Source organism: Saccostrea cucullata, unplaced genomic scaffold, assembly GCF_032062105.1.
Source record: "Saccostrea cucullata isolate Sc308-1 unplaced genomic scaffold, CSIRO_AGI_Scuc_v1 ctg407, whole genome shotgun sequence".
In the NCBI taxonomy this organism is placed as follows: domain Eukaryota; kingdom Metazoa; phylum Mollusca; class Bivalvia; order Ostreida; family Ostreidae; genus Saccostrea; species Saccostrea cuccullata.
In genome coordinates, this window is record NW_026922285.1 from 48,850 (window position 1) to 62,500 (window position 13,651).

Below are 13,651 nucleotides of genomic sequence, written 5' to 3' on the forward strand. Positions count from 1 at the left end.
CACCACTTGAGTAAAATATTTTTGTTTTACAATATAAAAACAATTATTTTGAATAAATTATTCTTATTTGCAAAGAAATAATTTGTTTATTTCAATGCAAAATAAAAAATTTATCAGCAATTAAACATATCTTGATACATATCGTATCGTGGCTCAAATATCGTGATACGTATCGATATAGAAAAAATTGTATCGTCCCAGCCCTAGTCCTTATGGTACTACTGGTCAAATGAAGGCACAACGTCAGATTTATTAAATCATCTTCAAGCCAAATATTCAGCAACCTCATGTATCTCCGAATTAATTTAAATATGGGTGACATTGACCGCCATGATTTTCGAAAGTAATAAAAAATTTATATATGATATATAAAATTTCCGTATAAACAAATGGAATCGATTGTTCGTTTTATAATTTATAAATAATTGCAGAAATCATACATGTAAAATATACATTATATTACCAGTATATTTTTTGAGAATGTTATATTTTAAAGTTAAATATTGATTAAAAAAATTCACAGGACGCTTCCGGAAGCACACCTTTTTTTTTTTTTTTTTACTTTTATAACAGTTAAACATGGCGAGCACCTGCTGATTTGCTGATCGGGCGTTTTACGTAATCGGAATGCAATACAGTCACCTAATTTAAAGAAGTCAAGAGGCTTATGATTGTTTTATTTTTCTTGAAAATAAACACGAGTCCTAATGCACATTTACATGTCAAACGGCTTGGAACAGACGTTTATTTCTTACACCTATCTTTTACATTGATATATAGTAATAAACAATAGGATTAGCAAGTATATGAAAAGGCATAATTACTGTTTTATTTAATTACCGAATGTTCGAATACGAATCGAATAACAGTCACGAATATTCGAATGTTGATTTATGGTATTCGTTTCAGCTCTATATGTATACTATAATGTACATTTTTCTTTAAACATATATAGAACATTTGCAGGTCATTATAAAACTTAATTTTTTTTAAATCAGCAAATATTTAATTGTATATAAACATTGATAATTTTCAATACATGTATATTTCTGAATCAATAAAAACTTTTTTTTCAAAAGATATTGCATGCTGTTTTGATATCAGACTTGTCCTTGAAATATAGGGTATAAATGTCACACACATAACATGGTGAGGAATTGGTGTATATACTATAGTAACTAACTAAAGTATGATAAATAATAGTCAAATATGACTTTATTAACCATAATTGATGAAAAATCAAATCATTAACTCCATCAAAAAAGTAGTGTCCAACTAGGTTAATTAAAGTACTAAAATAATAAGGATCCTTATTATTTTCATTATATAAAAATATTTAACACAACATGATATCTTTGTTTTCTAGAGACATAAAACAGAGGGATTTACTTGGAATAATGGTTCTGTATCTGTTCTTCATCCCTGATCCTGCGACATAAACCTTCTCTGGGTGATTCATGGGAATTTCCTACAATTACATTTGCCCATTATAAGGTAATCTTTGTTAGCATGCAAAGTCAGGCAAACACTCTATATCATGCACTGTGCAAAATCTTCATAGATTATTGTAATAGAGACACATGAACAGACTTTTAGAAACAAAAATATTTTCCTTTAAGTATCCACATATAAGAATGTGGTTATGACAATACTGATAATCACCTTAACATTAGTCTTTCATTTTCAATCATTTATACAACTTTTTTTTTTTTGCAAATGAAAAGCCACAAGGTAGAACATACTGTGTAGGAAGACATACCCAAAATTCTTCATAAAGGGCCCTACTATTTTTGACAGCATTGCGTAGATCTCTGCGACTCAGTCTATTCCCAGCAGTGAGTAAAAACTCAAGTCCAGTACTATAAAATAATTTTTAAAAAATGTGTAAAATCCTCAGGTGCATATTAATACAATATTTGTCTGCATTTTCTTGTAAACATGCAATAAAGTTGAGATATGTTACCCTTCTTTGGGGGGAGTTCCTTCCCATCGGTTCACCTCGGGGGAAGCAGCTTTCAGATCAATCTTCAGCGAAGCACTTGATCCTCTTCTACATGACATACAAAATAGAATGAGAGATTATCATGCAAAAAAGCCATCTGTCCCTAATAATCCTTACACGTTTTTTGTTGCTTTTTGACATGACTGACAGCATTATTTTAGGAAAGAGAGATTTAATTTGCCAACCCACACACAGTATTACATTGACCACTACAAGGAACAAAAAAAAGAAAGTCTCTCTTTGATACACATCTGTGAGTTTCATATCACAATTATTTCTAATCCATATATAGCAAGTCCTTTGGCATCTCTGTATGGTTTAACCAAAACATGAAACTTTTCTCCCAAGGTCCTTATTAACGAGAGAGCCTCAGAAAAGCTTCCTTTTTATGGGTTTTAATTCCTATGTAGAAGTGTAGCTTGATCTTCTAGCTTTGTTACAAGCACATGCTGTCTCTCTCTCTCTCTTCATTTTTTTTATACAGTTGAACTTATAGTTATCTTGTAGGAGGTATATGAAACTTAGTAAGCAAACCATGATAATAGGTAGTTTTTGTCTTCATTATAGCAGCACATAATCTATAAATTTAGGTGTTAAAAAACACCAACAAAAGAACCTTTCATTCTACCTTGCTTAGTAATCTATTCTCTTTTTTTTTTTATTACCTCCCATTAAAACTTTGAAAGATGACATGACCCTTCACCAGTTTCATATTACAAATCTGAAACCCTTTCATTAATTCAGGTGAGCTTAAAAACTGCATATGTCCATATTTACCGTTCTAAGAGGCCTTTGGCTTTGATTTTCTTGGCTTGAGTTTGTATGGGAGTGACACATCCCTTGGTGACAAATACGGGGCTGCCTTCTGGCTGTATCATCACGGGGTGTTTAACGTCAGGCTTGATGGAGGGGTAGAAGATCTGCTGGGGTTTCAGGGAGGGGTAGAACACAGGCTGGGGCTCAGAGTATTCCTCCTTTTCTTCTGCCTGCTCATCTTTGTTCTTTTTTCGACAGCAACAGAAAATCTATCGCGAAAAAAATTAATGACATTGAGAAATAGTGATGTCATGGTTTACACCATCATTGTTTGTCATAGTTTTTGTTGAGAGGATGCAAGAAATTTACAAGTTATTAAGCAGTGGAATGGACTTTAAAACAAAAATCACATACATTAACCTAGATTGTTCATCCAATGAGAATTCAATAACTATACTGATTTACTTTAAATATTTCCTTTTCCACTCCCTTCAATTTTTTTTAATAAAATGATTTTGCTTATACACATATATGTGTTTATTACTGAATGAATTTCAACTGAGATTTACGTATTCACAGGAAGTTTGCACAGAACAAATTAAGGTCAGACGACACGTTCCTCAAAAATATATAATTTTCCCCAAGAATTTGTCATTGAAGTAAAGGTAATTAAACAGGTTAAGTTTCCTCACAAAAAATTAGGGTACTTTACCAGGCATTAGGCCAAGATACCATAGGGTCATATTTCTTATATAACCCTTATGGATAATCTTCTAAATGGCCTGTAACACAATTTTTGGTGTACTTATATTTAAAAACATTTTAAAAACAATGTAGAAATCAATAGAGAATGACAAATATGAACTAGAACTGTCCAATAGGGACAAATACCCCCGCTAGGTTTTTCAGAGAAGGTGCCAATTCAAAAATACTTTATGGATCTAGAGGTGTTCACAATTTACTTACAAAAATTTGCAGTGAAATATAATTGCTCATCATGTTTCTTAATGAATGAAACAAAGGTGCAACCAAATGAAACATCAATACTAATACATTGTAATTCCATTGTAACATTTTTTTTTATTTTTTCATTTTATTTTTTTTTATTTCTGCATTAAAAAAAATAAATTGCAGTTATGTGTTATGTCACTCTGCAAACTGATTGTTAAAAAAAAAAAACATTATACAAATCAAATTAATCTTGATATATCAATTTGAAATGCATTTTGAAAATAAAGAGCTGGTCATCCAGTAATGAAGTGCTTTGACAGACAATAAATTACAATTAAGAGAATAAGAGAAGAGAGATCTTTAATTCTTGTGCCTTATTCCCTGGAGATTAGATAACACACACGCTTGATAAGAGATATGCCATAACAACTTCCAACACCAAACTCATTAATTTATCTTTAACTGGATGCATGTCCAGTCATTATTCCCAAGAGACAAATGGAATTACATTATTTTCTGTGCAATGTAAAAACTGTTTTTAACACTTGATGATGTTTCCTTTTCTTAAGTTTTTATGAGTATTTTTGAACAGATATTCTAGATTCTATATCTCAAACCTTATACATGAGCCCAAAATGAACAAGTCAATTAAAATAAAAAATAAAACCTGTAAAATGCAAAAAAATTAACAAAAAGAGTTGAAAATTCCAGGTGCACACCTTCATATGGTGAATAATAAGTGTGCAAATTTTCAGATTAATCCTTGCAATAGTTTCTGAGAAACGGTCCGGACAAAACCACAAAAACACCTGTAAAATTCAAAATAATAATCGAATCAAGATGAAAATATCAGGTGCACAACTTCATATGGTGAATAATATGTGTACAAATTTTTAGACAAATCCTTCCAATAGTTTCTGAGTAATGGTCCGGACAAAATCTTGTCTACAGACAGACAGACAGACAGACAGACAGACGGACAGACGGACATGGTGATTCCAATATACCCCCCCTAAACTTCGTTTGCGGGGGGTATAAATAATTCTTATATAATACCAAGAGATACAAAACATTTATTTGAGGAACGTATCATCTGACCCTAACAAGTTTTAAGTTTCAACAAATACCCTAGCAGGTACAATGCTGAAAATTTTTAGCCAGTTGTAAATTTTTACAAAAGTGAACGTGAGAACACACTCATGTTTCTAGTAAAACATACCACAACTGCCATAACCAGGACTAGACACACACTACAGGCTGCTGCTAAGTAGGGGAAGTAGCTCTCCGTCCAAAATTTGGCTGAAGTTATCAATGGTTGCTGAAAACATCACAGTACATATGAAAATACTACAAGTACTTGAAAGTAAATTTGACTGACATAATGTGCTACTGACACAAAAAGGAAGTACTTCATGACTGTTGTGACCTTTATAGTGTGCAGCATAAAATAACTAGTGATAGATCCATCTTCACGATGAGCTATCTCTTACCATTGATACTGACAATCAATAAAATTATGCTGAATGGTCATTTCTCCTTGTTCATTCTTTCAACATACTTCAGCATTCATAATATTTGATTGAATTATCTTTATTTCTCTGACTGGTCGAGATCCACATTTTACTATTAGAAAAATTCACACATCATATTCACCTGCATATGACCTTCCATGTGTCCATAAAAAATTATATTTATAAAAAAAGTTATAAAATAACTTGGATTGAATTCTTTCCATGTTAACTCGGCAATCACTTATTTACCGGTAATAAGTTTTTTTTGTATCTCACTCCACAAGGAAATGGAATACATTTAACAAAGTTCATGGACAACATTTTTAGTTAGAGATAGTCTTGTATGTGTGTAGGGAGGGGGAGGGGGCGTTGTTGGCAAATTACTTAACTAGTATTAAGCAAATATGCTGAGCTTGCACCAGAAAAAAAAAAGAAATTGTAAAAAAAAATTATGCAATCAGAAAGACAGACTCAGACCTTGCATTTTTTAAAAAAAAAAAAGTTTAAAATTGTTATGAAAAAGTAAAAATAATGATTTCTGAATTGTTCAATTTTCAAACAGTAATAAAACACCAATTGTTTTTCTTATATATGAACTTGTAAATGCTAATTGTCAAATCATGAACTCATACACTTTTCAGCATTACTTTTCAAAACCTTATTAAGTTTGAGGCATCTATTTTCAGCAGGATTTTCTTTCAGACAATTGATCTAGGCTATATGCATTGCCCACGAAGATTTCAAGGAATTCAAAAAGATGTGATTTCTATCATTTTTGTACAAGATTCTTAAAATATCAATTGAAGGTGGGTAAACTTGTGGACACTATTTCCTTCAGAAAATAGAGACCAAAGCCTAAAGGCCCCAAATACTTGGACTACAGGGGCGTAAAAAAAAGAAGCACAGATAAAACTGGTAAATGAATATATGTACTTTAGAAACAGATTCAACAATTCTGTATAATCATTAATGTCCAAGGGGGATCAGTGTTTGTGGAATTCGTGGGCCACTACATCCCCATAAACAAATGATAAATAAACAATTATTTTGTAAAAATAAATTTAATGAATCTTCTGTACATTATTTTTCTCCAAAGCCAAAAAATTTGCTTGCCAACTATATAAGATATATTGACCTCCTTGAATTAATTCAAATGATTTCACAGTAAATTATGCTTCAATGAATCAACAAAAGTCCACTTAAAAAAGTGGATATACCATGTATACTGTCATAATACTAGGAAGTAAAAGCAGGAGAGATTTATCTATCAGGTATCACATTTGGATTCTGTGATAATGGTTCTGCAGCACATAAAACATTCATAAGATCAGTGATCTATGCCTCTCCTCAAATATCACAAGCGAAAATAATGACCTCAAGAGATATACTGAAAGGAAAAAGAAACGCAGGGTAACCTTTCGAGGTGAATTAAATTTATTTGTCTTTTAATTTTTTTCAGTATTCTTATCTAACTTTTAAAATCATCTTTCAAATAGATATAACCAAAATCTATTTGATTTTGTCTAATAATTCATGAGTTATGGAAGCTCATATGACGATACCCCCCAAAAGTGAAAATCGAAAACTCTCATTATCTTCAATGTATCTCCCGCGCATCTGTCAGATCCTTATTTCCCCTTTGGATGGAATCCATCAGAGTGTTTATCTTTCTAACCCTTGGTATATTGGGCATGGGTAACCATGCCTAAAAATTAGCAAAACGATGCGCGCATGCGCCAGTGAGAGGAACACAATTGCAAGTTGACCGGCTCAAAACACCAAACTGCGGAATTGTTTTCTTTCATTTTTCAAATGTAATGTAAATGTAATGATTATCATTGTCTACTGTATAAATGGCGGTTTTTGTGGTAGCAAGGTGGCGATTTAAGAAACGGCAGGACGAATAAATCGCCCGTAACATGACTCTTTTTCACGTTAACGTTATCTTCATCATAATGGTTGATTGAAAACCATTTCAGGCCTTCTCTGACAACGTGTAACATGTTTTATGGGGGAAAATTTACAGGAAACTGCTTAGTTACCCGTTGTTGTCATTTTCACTAAATAGGCATTTCGAAAACCAGACCCCACGGAACTTCCGTAAACTGTACCAAGATTGCAAGAAAATCATATCATCTCTAAATATTGAAAAACGATGTGTATACCCCAGGTGCATCAAATGGTGCGACAAGATTTGTTGAAAAACTCGCCATCATCAAATCGCATGTGTTTTGGACTTTTTAGTGTTTTCCCTACTTGACGTCATATAGTTTACGGTTGAGTAATTCTGAACACTGATTTTTGTGCATAGTAACTAAATTCCTCATCAGACCAATTTTCCTAATTTTCGCCCATGCAGTCAATAAGTTTTCGAAAATTATGCTACCCTGCTTTTCTTTTTCCTTTCAGTATATATATATATACAGAACTGGATAGAGAGAGAGAGGGAGAGAAGAGAGAGACAGTAAACAAACAAAAGATGTGCCCCCATATGTCATCTCATATGGCAAATGTAAAATTTCTCTAATATAAGTCAAACTCCACGATCAATGTCAAGGGTCTTGTCACATGGAATACACCTTTGAAATATATAAAATCTCTTAACTTAAACCTTTTAAAATTCATGGCCAATTAAGGTATATGTTTTTTAAATGTAAATGTAGTCAATGAGTCAAAATTATTTGAATACACATGTGCTTGTGTAATATGAAAATCCTAGCTCCAGCCATTTATCAATATGGACAACATGGTCAAGTCTAAAGCTTTTCAAAATTGGGTAAAACTTTTATCAATTTAGTTACTGGCATTTTGAAATGATGTACACTGCTGAAAATGAAATAATGACCATTTCAATGATACTGTATAGGGGGAAAATATTTCTATATTCACGGTGTTAATAAATCAGTGAACACAAGACAGGTTTTATTTGGAAATTTTGACACATGTACGCGAAGATGCAAAAATATAGTCATTCAATCAATTTAATTATCACGCTTAACTAGTAATAAGTTCACACAATGGACAAGTTCACAACGTTTATGTGATAACATGGATGCATATGATTTCGACATTTTGGTTTTAAAAAATCATTCAAACAACTATAGAACTTACTGAAGATGTGGAAGGATATTTCGAGGACCTTTTCCAACATTAACACATTTAATACCGTCCAGTGCTTTTTTCGTTGCATTGTATCGAAGATCTTAGGGATTGTAATAGCATATAGGAAAGACATTTGATGTTTAGAGTCAAGGACTTTCGATAACTGCACTTGTTTTAATTAATCGTCAATTTTTTTAAAATATCAAATCTAATTATTGTATTTAAACCTACCCCGTTGTTCGTGAAATAAAGTCATAACACTGATTATTAATATCGTTTACATGTAGCTATGGTATGGAAAAACGGATATAGACAAGGGAGGTAACTTTTATTTTGTACCAATTTGGATCGTGTCAGATGAGAGAAAAACGTGAAAATTACAACCCGTGAAATTAATCCCCTATACAGTATTTCAAGACTATAGACACAAGACTTAACTGACACATGATGCAAATATAAGTAACTACCAGTTCACACTGGACAAGTTCACAACATGATAATTGAATGATTTCAAATTTACACCACCATTAGGTTGGACATTGATGGCCTACTAGCTGCTCTGCAATTGCATTAACATGTTTAGGGACTTTGAGAATGCCTTAGGATTGGATCAATACGCAGAATGTTGAATGGAAATGGCAGCAATTACCCCGGTATCTAAAAAGACTTCACAAACTAAGAGGATTTCCACCTTCTGTCAATGTAACTACTGTGAAATCACAAATTTTCATGGGGGGTTAATTTCCGTTGTTTTCAAGGTATGAAGAGACCCACAAATTCATGTCCACCACGAAATGTAAAATGTTACATACATAACTACTCAACAATTCTTCATCCACGAATTCAAATCCCCACGAACCAAGAGTTTTTATTCAAACCACGAAAATTTGACCCCACGAAAATATGTGATTTTACAGTAACTTACATCTGTACATGGAAACTTTTACATATCAGACACATAACTTTTTAAAATATGGTAAATGAAGGACCTTTGCTTTCTGAAACATAATGTGTTTCATTTTGATGCTGAGAGCTTGCACTATTTGACTGATTTCACATTTTGTATGTCTGTTGTATCATTTATAGATTTCCCTGATACATGTTTTTTAAAAAAAACAATTTCAGCTTTTTTTAAAATGAATGCATCTTATCAATAATATACAAGATAGAGACACATGTACATGTATATTTTTCATAGACACATTAAAAATGATGAAATGATCCATAATAATTTAAATCATAGAATGAAGTAATTTTACTCAAGAAACTTTGACCAAGAATCTCATATAATTCACTCCAGGAAAATACCTGTTAGTTACATGCACCTGTTTTAAGATTGTTAAATTGGCAAAAAAGGCAGATAACAACTAATAATTCACCAATTTTCTGAAATTATGCGCCTTACATCCTGATAAATCTTGTAATAACAGTATAAAGATAAGAAATAAGCTCTACTTCTAACCTGGCTTGTTTCAATGGTAATGTTCATAGAGGGAATTCTCTTCTGCAGGTATTCCAACAGATCTGGGTGCCTGATATCACTGACGGGAATCAGGTCCTTCTCCACGTCAAAGAAGTCCACGGGGTGTCCTCTCTTTACAAAGTACAGCTCTACCATGTTCTTACGAATCTACAACACACTTAATATATCACAAAGAATATCTTGGACTAAGTTGGAGGTGGATTTAATCACGATAATCAAATAAATCTACATATAACATGTCAAGAATGAGGATGTGTTATTTGCATGTATAAAAAGAGAATCTAATATGGAAAATAATATATGATTTTCATATACAGTGACTGTTGCTTTACATTATGATGCTATTTATAGTAAATCAGTATTTCTGAAAAACAAGTTTATGACCAAGATTCCGTATATTTGTTAGTTATTTTGGGGTATATCTAAGGTCAAGATTATGATTTCACAGCAAACACATTACTACATGAATCTAATATTTGGCACCTCAGCTCAAAACATTCTATTAATTACAGCTTAGAACAAGGTTGCTGATAAAAAAAAATTACCAATATTTTATCTATGCAGACATTTTCCACAGGCAACTTCAAATAGCTGGCAAATGCTTCCTTCAAAGCAGTTTTATTGAGGTATTGAAGAGGAGCACCCATACACTACAAAAGAAGAAAAAAAATCAAATAAATGAAGTTTCCTATCAAAATAATTATTGAAGAGGCCCAAAGACCACAATGCTCACCAGAGTAACATTGCTCTTAATGACTAAAAATTTACTTCTTAACAGACTATATCCAATTAAAATCCTAATTTTAGTAGTTTATTTTTCACTTTTAAACTAATTTCTTCTAACATAGAACTTAGTTCAATATATTCAAATATTTCACCATTAGTTTTTCATAAAAAGCAGATTAAACTTCTGAAAATAGTTCAGACTTTTAAATAAGTCCAGAAACTAGCTGTCATATAAATCGGGTACAGTAAAACTCGTTTAGTACGAACACGGATATAGCGAATTCACAGATATAGCGAAGTTTTTCTAGGTCCCCGGCAAAATTCTTAACAAATCTTTGTAAAATTTTTACGGTTATAACGAACTCTGATATAACGAATTTACGGATATAGCGAACTGATTTTGAGTCCCGTTAAGATTAAATATAATGAAATTTACCTCTTTTATAACGAACTTTCAAAGATCTCAAAATTTGATAGATTGAACTGATTTTATTTTCTTTTAGCTTTTGTATATAAAATTCAATTCATAACAAAACCTTAGTTATCTAAGGTATATTTTGTGATACTTGCTGTTAAACACTTGCTACCGTAACATATTTGGTAGTAATACTTGAAGGAAAACATGCATATTGCGAATTCGCTATATATGGTTATACGAATTCGTTATACGGATATAATGAATTAAGGATATAATGAATTAAATTCACAGGTCCCAACGACTTCGCTATAACCGAGTTTTACTGTACATATTCCATGAATATACATGTATGTGTATTCCTGTTAATTCATATGGTCAATGTGTGTGGGTAAGCAAAATTTTGTTGGTTCCTGGAAACAATTTCATAGAGGATTCAATGAATAAATAAATAGACAAAATAATTGTTCAAGGGGGGTTGTAATTTACATTAGTCCCCAAAGAACAATAACAATTTCACAGTAGCTGTCAAAAGTGAGTGGCAATAGAAAGTTAGAGTTGAGAGAGTTTAATTTGAATAGGACCATCACAAGCTGATCCACATCAGTTTTTTTTTTTTTTTTTTGAAATATCATTCCGAAATACCAAGTAAAACTTCAAGATGGGCTTGGCTGCTCATCCTGAAGGTACTAGAAAGGAACAAACCCAAACACCCCAAATTCATAAATTTTGCAAAGATTAGACAGAAGCAAAATCTTCAACAGCTCAACATTAAAATTTGTCTGCTTGTCTAGTACCAGTTAATTTTTTTATTTATTTAAATACATGTGAATAGTGCTAGGCAGCTGTCCAATATAAGGCCCTGTCTAAGAATGTACGTCAAGTTTAGTAGTGAAAACAAGCAAATTGAAAAAACAGTACAGTATTAAGTGGACTAGGTTGGTTTTCAAGCAATGAGCTCTGATGGTAATTTATGACAGGTAGAAAGGTTTTCATTTTTGGGCTACGCTTAATGCGCACTTTGGCTACTGAATCAAACTTTTCTGCAGCAATTGTCTATCTGTCTCTTACAATCTACACAAAATACAGTGTCCCAATTTTCCTCAACATAATTATTATCTAATCTTCCAGTTGATATCCACTGAAATAAATCTTCCAGCTTCTAATGTTAGTACTGTAGATTCCTCAAGTTCATAATACATATTGATTTATCATCAAGAAAAATAAGTAATATTAATTTGAAGTCATTCGTTGCAAAAAATAAAAATTAACAATTTTCATGGCCTAAAAACTATCATCCAATGTTTTATGACCTCCTCTTAGAACAGAATCAATGTTGTAATTTAAATCAAATGTCAGCTTGGATTCATCTTTAAGATTAGTGGCTTGTACATTCACATCTCTCCTTGGCATTACAATCCCTCCAACACAACCAATTTCTACCACTGACGACAAATTAAACCATTGATTTTGTATCTGGCTAAATATTTTTGTTTCAATGTGGAAGCAATCATCAATGCTACAAAATTTAATTAAGATTGATCAATGCCATTGAGACTTTGGATGTATCTTGCTTTTTTTGCTCTTTCCTCTCTAAATGTTAAATTACATACATTGAATGCTTCCTTGTGAATGAATTTGTTTGTAGAAATACATGTATAGTAATTGTATCTTAATATAACTCTTCTGGTTGACATACCCATTGACAATAAGATCTAGTCATAAGAACAACCCGTCAATTAACAAATCACTGGGATTCATTCAGTCATCTGAATTATTTCACAAGAATCCTTTCCTTCAGAAATTATTATTGTCAACAGTCAGAGGAATGCTCAGTAGAGAGAAAGGAAGCGGGGATTAAAAAGTCCATAGTTTTGTTTACTATATCAAAATCTTGCATTATGGTATGGTTTGATTCAGTTTGTTGAGCTTAAAGTATTTGGACTAGACAAATTGTAGCATTTGTATTTCATAAAGACCAATATATTTCCTTCACAAAAATCAATGAAATTGTATTCTAAATAAGGGGGGGGGGGCATATTGGTAGTTTCCAAAGAAAATTAGTTTAATTTCAAAATAATAGTATATAAACAAAAAACTTAAAAACATTTCAATTTTTTTTCTGTGATCATAATTATTGATTAACCATGATTAAACTAAAAGCATTAACAAAACATTTCATAAAGGAAAACATTTTCCGGTAACTTACATCAGAAAAAAAAACTTTGAATTTAAAGGATATTTTTTTGTAAGTTTTTGAAGAGGGGCAATGCAATGGCCGGATTACATCAGGATTGCAACCGAGGGCCCCTGAAACTAGTGATTCTGACAGTAAACTTGAGTGAAGACATAATTATGTGATCCTTGAAATGCTTGAGGTGATATATACTGTAGTTTCATCAATATTTGTTGAGCACCAATTTTTGAGGATTTTTTGAGGATTTTGTTGTTAAACAGATCCACGAAATTCAATGTTCAGAAGATAATAAGAAATCATGTCACTCATTTGTATATAAAGGCAATGTTTTTGACCACGAATTACATATCCTCGAAAACGTCTGTTTTACAAAATCCAAGAAAATTGATGCTAACGAAAACTCATGAAACAGTATCATTTTTCATTTTTCTTTGTTGAGTGTCCACCTTTAACTTGGAAATTTGTCTTTTTGTCTGGAAGGGGAAAAAACTACAACAAGAGGCCCATG

The 13,651-nt window shown here is 32.0% G+C and overlaps 1 protein-coding gene across 1 annotated transcript in view; it reads right to left on the bottom strand.

The window, feature by feature from the left end:
- LOC134261538 (tyrosine-protein phosphatase non-receptor type 5-like) overlaps window positions 1-13,651 on the bottom strand; it is a 34,437-nt gene that overhangs the window by 15,249 nt on the left and 5,537 nt on the right. The window contains exons 3-9 of the mRNA XM_062743964.1: window positions 10,351-10,455; window positions 9,785-9,952; window positions 4,929-5,027; window positions 2,780-3,027; window positions 1,964-2,050; window positions 1,760-1,859; window positions 1,390-1,468 (exon numbers count right to left, since the gene is read on the bottom strand). Of these exons, the coding sequence (XP_062599948.1) occupies window positions 1,390-1,468; window positions 1,760-1,859; window positions 1,964-2,050; window positions 2,780-3,027; window positions 4,929-5,027; window positions 9,785-9,952; window positions 10,351-10,455 (886 nt within the window). The remainder of the gene's footprint in view (window positions 1-1,389; window positions 1,469-1,759; window positions 1,860-1,963; window positions 2,051-2,779; window positions 3,028-4,928; window positions 5,028-9,784; window positions 9,953-10,350; window positions 10,456-13,651) is intronic.